The 8,687-nt window shown below is 36.8% G+C and overlaps 1 protein-coding gene across 2 annotated transcripts in view; it reads right to left on the minus strand.

Moving 5' to 3' along the window:
* LOC131228170 (uncharacterized) overlaps positions 1 to 8,433 on the minus strand; it is a 34,342-nt gene extending 25,909 nt beyond the window's left edge. The window contains exon 1 of one of the 2 annotated variants that reach the window (XM_058224014.1): positions 7,863 to 8,433. In XM_058224014.1, the coding sequence (XP_058079997.1) occupies positions 7,863 to 7,996 (134 nt within the window). In that variant the 5' untranslated portion in view covers positions 7,997 to 8,433. The remainder of the gene's footprint in view (positions 1 to 7,862) is intronic. The other variant, XM_058224015.1, reaches the window with a different exon arrangement.
* Between the last annotated feature and the right edge of the window lie 254 nt (positions 8,434 to 8,687).

An 8,687-nucleotide genomic window follows, 5' to 3' on the forward strand; every position in this document is an offset into this window, starting at 1 on the left:
AGTAAAGGATTCTTGTCTTTTTCCTTTGTTTTCTTTTGTTGTCTTTCAAAAAATTTACCCAAAAAATTATACAAAGAGTCCTTAAATATTTTGTTTCGTACCTTTCTTGAGTGTAGCATGATGTTACAAAAAATGAAATTTGATTCCATTGTGAATCAAAAGATATCTTGATTTCTTTATTTTAGGTTTTTGAATACCAAAATCCTAAAAAGAAAAAATAGGATATTTTTAATAGGAGAGAGCCTTTTTCATATTTTATAAGCAAAAGGGTATAAAGAAAAGGGAAAATTGAATAAAAAAATAAAAATAAATTTATTTTGTAAGTATTTTTTGGACCTATTTATGCAGTCTACAATTATCTTACGATTCGTACAATTTGATATGATTATCGTACGATTCGATATGATTCATGCGATAATTGTACGATTATTTAGGATTTGCGATTTGGGTGTACGATTTGAATCGTACACCCATACAGTATGATATGAATCATATGATTCATATGATAAATCATATGATTCATATGATTTTGATAACACTGGGGGGAGAAATGGCATTGTTAGCTGGTCTTTGGACATTATAAGGGGAAAGGAACAATTGATGCTTCTGCAACCTAAGTGGGGATGTGGCAAAAGTAGTTAGGATGATAAATTAAATGTAGTGGATTGAGTGTCAAATTCTTTAGCTACAAGTGAATACCATCTTTCTTCTATTTCTTGGGCTGAGTTGCAATTGTTTTGGCCTTTTTGGCCTCAATAAAATTGTTATCCACAAAAAACTTTTATTATTATTTTTTTATCGAAAGGTACTTTATACAACAAATGATATAGATAAATATTGACTTTTAATAGCTTTAGCGCTAAAACTAATTTAACACAATGAAATAAAATTAATACTGAAGTTATTCCATATCTTAGAAATTTTAGATAGTGTGTGGCACCAATGGAAGCTCAAATTGCTTTTGAGAAATCCAATGTAGTGATCTTATAAATCTAAAAGATGAAAGAAGAAAAGAAACTAATGGAAGAAAAGAAACTAAGAAAAAGAAGATATCATAAGTCTATGAAAAATCCAAGAATTTTTGAGGAGATAAATGAGGAAGAAATGTGTAAAGGGAGTTTATATGATATCTCTTAGGCTTATCCACCCTAAATAGATGTAAAGAAGTCCAAAACGCCTTTCTTTGAGGACCCATACCTCATATTGTTTTTCTAGATAGCACATAGGGGCAAGCCTTGGACAATCGCACTTAGTCGCTAGGCACACACCAAAGGATGTTGCCTCGCCTGGTGCAGGTGGTGTAGGTGGCCCAAACACCATAGACAGGTGCCTAGCTTGCCTTAGACCTCATTGGTGTCAATTAAACGAAAAACTCAAGGGGGAGAAAAATAACAGTTAGCTCCAAGGTGTTCCGTATCCGTTATGATACACCTGTAAAGGCCGATACGTATAGGTAACGTCTATGACCGTTACACGATACAGATGTGAAATGGGGCAGTTGATTTTTTGGGACCATATCGGCCGTTACAGTGCCCGTAAAGGCCATTAAGGGGCATGATGACTGTTACCCCCATAACGGTCGAAAAAAGGCCACTTATTTTTCTATTTAAATCCATTTTCTCCCCTTTTTTTTTTACTTTTCTCATTCCAAAAACCCCCCTAGATCATTTTACAATAGATTTCGACCACTCTTACTATAGTATTTAATATTAAAATCGTAGGTTGAAGTAATTTGAGCGAATAAAAGCTCCGATGGCTTTTTAAAAAAAACAAAAAAATTGAAAAAGTAGTATTTATGTAATTTTTCTTATTTCTAGATTTAATGCTTGAATGTGATGTGTAAACATTAGATACATATAATCATGTTCACAAATTCACCAGACAGCCTGATACAACACTCTCACCAAAGAGTGGACAATTACACTACCATAAAAATGTTCAAAAAAAAAAAAAAAAACATTAGGTACATATAATCATGTTCACAAATTCACCAAACAGCCCGATACAACACTCTCACCAAAGAGTGGACAGTTATACTACCATAAACATGTTCAAAAAAAAAAAAAAAAGAATACATATTTGGAATTTTTATATTATTCTTGATTTTCTAAATATTTTTTCAAAATTTCGGATAAAAGAAAATTTTCAACCGTTACGGTGGTCGTAACGGTCGTTACACCCCCGTATCGGCCATTACAGCCAATACCCATATCGGTAATAGTGGCGACCGTTACGGCCACCATTACCGATATGGAATACCTTGGTTGGGTCCTCATTAAACAATATACTACTACACTTGCAGCAAGTTCCTTACAAGGTGTCCCATATCGGTATCGGTTGGCGTAACGGTGACCTCCAAAACCGATACGGATACGGGGGCGTAACGGTGATACGGGGGCGTAACGGCCCGTAACGGCGCAAAAATTTTTTTTTTGCCAAAAAAATATGAAAAAATATGGATTAAATCCGGAATATTCTAAGCATTCCAAATATGTATTCATTTATAAATTGGAACATGTTTATGGTGGTGTAACGGTCCACTCTTTAGTGAGAAGTTGTATCGGACTGTCTGATGAATTTATGAACCAGATAACCTGAATTTGACTACAAAATTCATATATTTAATTTTCTAACTATCTACTATCAATGATAGATATATTAGAATGAATGTAATATGAAAATATCTTACATTTAGGTGTTTGCAATTATTTTTGAGGGTCAAAATTCATGCGTAAATAGAAAAAAAATATAAAATGGCACCCCAAATATGTAAAATGCACATTAACATGTTCTACTATGATTAACACATCATATGGCATCATTAAAACAGCAAAAGAATCATTAAAAAATGATTTTTCGAATTTTCAAAAAAAGGGCCGAAATAAATGCGTAAATAGAAAAAAATAAAAATAAAAATATAAAATGGCACCCCAAATATGTAAAATGCACATTAACATGTTCTACTATGATTAACACATCATATGGCATCATTAAAACAGCAAAAGAATCATTAAAAAATGATTTTTCGAATTTTCAAAAAAAGGGCCGAAATAAATGCGTAAATAGAAAAAATATTAAAAAAATATAAAATGGCACCCCAAATCTGTAAAATGCATATTAACATGTTCTACTATGATTAATACATCATATGGCATCATTAAAACAGCAAAAGAATCATTAAAAATGATTTTTCGAATTTTCAAAAAAGGGCCAAAATAAATGCGTAAATAGAAAAAAATATAAAAAATATATAAAATGGAACCCCAAATCTGTAAAATGCACATTAACATGTTCTACTATGATTAACACATCATATGACATCATTAAAACAGCAAAAGAATCATTTAAAAATGGTTTTTCGAATTTTCAAAAAAAGGGCCAAAATAAATGCGTAAATAGAAAAAAATATTAAAAAAATATAAAATGGCACTCCAAATCTGTAAAATGCACATTAACATGTTCTACTATGATTAATACATCAAATGGCATGATTAAAACAGCAAAACAACCATTAAAAACCGATTTTTCGAATTTTAAAAAAAGGGGCCAAAATTCATGCGTAAATAGAAAAAAAATTAAAAAATTATTAAATGGCACCCCAAATCTGTAAAATGCACATTAACATGTTCTACTATGATTAACACATCATATGACATGATTAAAACAGCAAAATATATTAAAAAAAGTATAAATACCTATTTTTGACGAATTTTTGAAAAATGGCCCACCGAGCTTTGATTCAAAAAAATCTATAATATAATGTGTTTTTCTATCAAATACCTAGCTAAGGTTGGTCGAAATTAGTAGTAGAGGGAGTTAGAAACAGTTTGGAAGCAAGAGGTTTCAAAAAAACAGCAAAAACAGAGCTAAAAAAAAAAAAAGTTACCGTTTCGGGCCCGTTACGGGCCCGTAACGGCCCGTTACGCCCGTATCGGCCGATACGGGTACAAAAAATCGAATCGGCCGTTTCGGCCCCGAAACGGGTAACGGTTCGCACCGTTACCGTTACGTATCGGCCGATACGGCCGATACGTAACCGATTTGGCATACCATGGTTCCTTAACAACCTCTAACTCCATACTAGACAAGAAGTTAGCATTAACGTCTAAAATTCCACGGCCTCTTAAGTTATTAGGATGGTGACTATGCACAAATCAAGTGATCACTTGTATAGGGCCCGAACACATTCTATCTAAACAGATGACACATATAGTAGACAAACCTACATGATAACCATGCTAATGCTACACAAAAGGCAAGTCAATAGTGCAAGCGCATTGGCATGGAAATGCCAACGACAAGACTAACTGATCCCTAGCCATCTATTTTTAGCACCGTAAGTTCAAGTTCTCTACCAAAGGTGAACACAGATGATGATCACAAATCTTGGGTAAGAGGGATGTGTTGTAGTGAGACATGAAATGACCCTTGCCTAACCCATGCCAGTTGCAGTGACGCAAATGAAAAAACTCGATATGTGTTGTGTAGTAAAGGGTAAAAATGGGCCAGTTAGTTCGTTAGGTCACTTTTGAAGGGAGTCCTAGACTAAACCCATCTAATAATCGGATCTAGATTTTAGCTCAAGATCTGATCATTAGCATATAGGTCGGGTTCAAGGCAAGTAATAAGAGGGTCTCGGTTGGGTTTTGACCAAGTGGATTTAGATAGGCCCATTTTGATCTAGGTCGGGTTCAAGTCAAATCAGATGTGTCTAGGTCAGGATAGGACTAAGAGGATTGAAATCTAACATATTTAGTTAGGTTTACGGTAGGTTTATGCTGTCATCTCTAATTCTCTATTTAAGACTAGCTATTAAGCATCAAACTACATGTTTTCATTAGGTAGGATTTTACATTTTATTCAATTGCCTCATTGAGGAGACTTCAACAGCCGTCTTTAGATAAAATTCGAGTGAGGTCTGAGTTAGGTCTATTTTGGGTGGTCCAAGTCCAACCCATTTAACTGTCGGGTCCATCTTAGGTTGGCTCAGGTCAACTTTGCGAGCTCCAAACCCAACTAACTTGGTAGTCAAGACAGTGTTTTGGAGCTAGAACTAACCCAGTGAGCCAATTTTATTACTAGGTATGGGTCCAATGACTCCCGAATCAACCTGACCCATTTGCACCCTTATGGGCAATAATATCATCCCCAATAAGGAATTGTCCAACTAAAACTAGTCCACCTATTGTATAGTCCAGACTTTGAACCTTGTGCATGAGTCCTTTGTCAACAAACACAACGTCAAACAACAAGATGGCAAATGCTACACATGCAATACCAATGATGTCATCAGTTGATCCCTAAGAGCACCTTTACAATACACCCACTTTTAACATAAAGCCCACTTTAAATTACCCTTAGGGCCTGTTTGAATTTTCTGGCTCAACTGTAATTACCTTGTAAATGAATAATCATTGTTTACCAAGGTAATTACCGCATCTTTCCCCATGCTGACTTGACGGGTTACTTTTTGAACACTTAAATCGAGAAATTTGCAAAATAAATGTGGGGACCACTATAATGTGTGAGGCTTATCCACACCACCCATTCATTATGCCAGGTAAATTTAGAGCATGAGCCCAAAAATGAGGCAAATCCAAAGCTCAAGTGGACCACACCACATGAAATTGTGGGAATCGAACGTCTACCATTAAAAACTTCTAAGTGGCCTTAGAAGTTTTAGATCAAGCTGATATTTGTGTTTTTCCCTTATCCATGTTTGTGTGACTCTATGAACGGGTTAGATGGTGAATAAACCTTAATGTGGACCCAATGAAAGAACCAACTTTCAATGGTGGACAAATTAAAGCCATTGTTTCCTTTCATGTGGGCCAATTGAGCATTGGATCTTCCTCATTTTTCAGTTCATGCCCTAAAATGTTCTAATAAAACAGATGGATAATGCAGATATATCATATACATTATGGTGGGGCCCACAGATTGAAGTCAACATTTTTGGACCAGTTTTTTAGGCGGAATTACTCACCCATTTTCAAACAAGTGAAAAGGTAATAATCACGTATTTACCAGGAATTTACATGCATCATGGGAAAATCAAACAGGCCCTTATAGAACTATGCCATGCCATGTAAGCATGAATACACGCGCCTACGCATAGAGACACATTAAACTGCAATATGCATAGGACTCAAATTCACCATTGAACACAAGAACAACAAATCTCTTATACCCACAAACAAAAAGGCATAACCTTAACCGTGGGCCCATTTAGGAGCTTATAAATGGAGGTAAATGGGAAATGGAATTGGAGGTAAATGAATTAGAAGTAAATGGCTTACTCAATTGTATTTGGATGGGGGTAGATGAAATGCATTTGAAATCTAAATATTTTTGTTTGGATGGAGTAAATGGGAGGAATTGGAATGCATTTGAATTTTTCAATATATTCAAAGGAATATATGTGATCCCAAATCAACTTTAATATCATAAATTAGTGTACATATGCGATATCTAATAGAATGATTGTAAATTTGTAATAAGCTCATTGAAATATATACTTTAGCTTAAAATGAGGAAATTTCAAGCCTCGGGTAAGCCACAAACGTGAGAATCACAAACAAGCAACTTGCCAACATTTTTTAATTGTACATTTAGATGGCCAACCTTTGGATGGTTATATCATTCTATCGGTGTGATTTTAGTGATGTAGCCAATAATTGGATTATTTTGGAATATCATCAGCATGCCACACGTATGGCAGACATGTATCTAATGGAACCTTTGTTTACTCATGGGACTCTCCAAGGGAGCTCAAAAAGGTATTTTACCCTATTTAGTTCCAAATCCTCTCTCATAGAGAAGATTTCATTTACATGACCATTTACTCCCATTTCACTTCATTTACATGCATTTACTCCCATCTAAACACACCTCAAATTCCATTTACCTCCATTTACTCACAATTCCCCCCATTACCTCCATTTACTCCCATCCAATTGGCCCCAGCATGTATACAACTCAGGCCAGACAATCGGATCTCCATGCTTGACCTAGCGCAAGCTTGGGTTGGGCCGACTCCTAGGCCTGGTGGGTCAAGGTCATTGGTCCATTGGGTCAATTGTAGAGATTTTTCCATACATGCCTCCACATGTGCCAACATGGCACACAGGTTGAAGATCCATTCCATGCATCAGATCAAATTGCGGTCTTTCTAGATGGCCAGCATATCTGTGTGAGAGAGAGATCCAAGCTATCCATTAGGCTGTGGTCCCATCATGTCAATGCCATGGTCCAAAAACCAGGCCCATCCATGCATCAGGTCAGCTATAATTTACAAAACAAATGTGTGGCCGCCCACTTTTCCTAAGCTGCCCACATGTTTCAACATGGTCAAACACAGCTCTGTTGAATTGGATAATCTCAAACATTACCTTCTACAAACATGCATGGAGTGATTGGCTATGTGTGTATGCATATCGATTGGATGAGATCAGTATACATATAGAAATAGCATACAGGCCGAGCTGATGCTAGGGATTTTCTTAACCTCTTGAGATGGCAGGATGCATGGAACTCAAATTCCCCATTGAACACAATCCATGAAAGCAACAACAAATCTAAACCGTCCAAGCAAAGCCTCGCAATAAAACAACAAAAATCTCAACCAATCAAACACGACAATCGGCCCACCGCTGGGAAAAGCCAGTGGATCCCTTGGTTCAACAAACACAACATCAATTACATCAATTACTGCGTTTCTGCCACCTACCTCAAATTAACAAAGGACTTAAAATAAATTTAGGTCGCAACATCGACTATGTTCCAATTCCAACAAAACAAAAAAAAAAAAGGAAATTTCTACCTAATTTCGAGTAAGGAAAAGAGCACGAAAGAGCACTAACCACCACGAGTACGAGACAGCTCGATCGAGCTTGAGCACGAGCAGAAGAGTGAAGGAGAAGAGCAAGCCATGGGCAGCAAGCGCCTGTACAGACTTCGCTACCCGCTGCCACGTCATCGCTCTCCGACGAAGCATAACCGCCGAACAAGAGGACGGCCGAAGCCCTCTCTCTCTCTCTCTCTGATATTCAGATGTTTTTTAATCTGTCCGACGCGAAGGAGGATCAGTTGGGAACAGAGGTGGGAGCGTCCTCCTGAAACGGAGAGGATGGAAAGTGGAAGGAGTTATTCACTTCTTTGACAACAGGCGGCATTAAAGAAGATGGGAATCTTCAAAATCTGGTGCGCTGCTTTTGCTAAAATGCGCACCACGGCCCTCTTCTTCCCCGTTAAACGCCTTCTAGATTTTCCGAAGGATTTAAATAATAAGAACCTCCCTCTCTACTTCCCTTGCACGTCAACCGAAGAGGGTCGATTCTTTCCTTTTTCTTGACCGAAGCGGGTGCGATGTTAGATGGACGCACACGTGCGGATATGAAACTTGTGTGCAGCCCTTGAGCCGTGAATCATATGGACCCCAGCTGACCTTCTCATCAGATAGACACATTCCTTTAGTAAAGGAATGGATGGTTTTGAAAAACTTAAGGAGGTCATACATCCGTTGTGGTAGTTGGGCAATTTAGTAATTTGAATGGAATAAGTTCATATGTCAGACAATTTTCAGAGTGGGTCCCACATTATACACGGCTCGGATTTTACATATACATGTTAGGTTTGCATGCAATCCACGCGGTATGTTGCGTGTGAAGAAGCTGCGATTAGTGATA

Source organism: Magnolia sinica, chromosome 15 (genome assembly GCF_029962835.1).
Source record: "Magnolia sinica isolate HGM2019 chromosome 15, MsV1, whole genome shotgun sequence".
In the NCBI taxonomy this organism is placed as follows: Eukaryota; Viridiplantae; Streptophyta; class Magnoliopsida; order Magnoliales; family Magnoliaceae; genus Magnolia; species Magnolia sinica.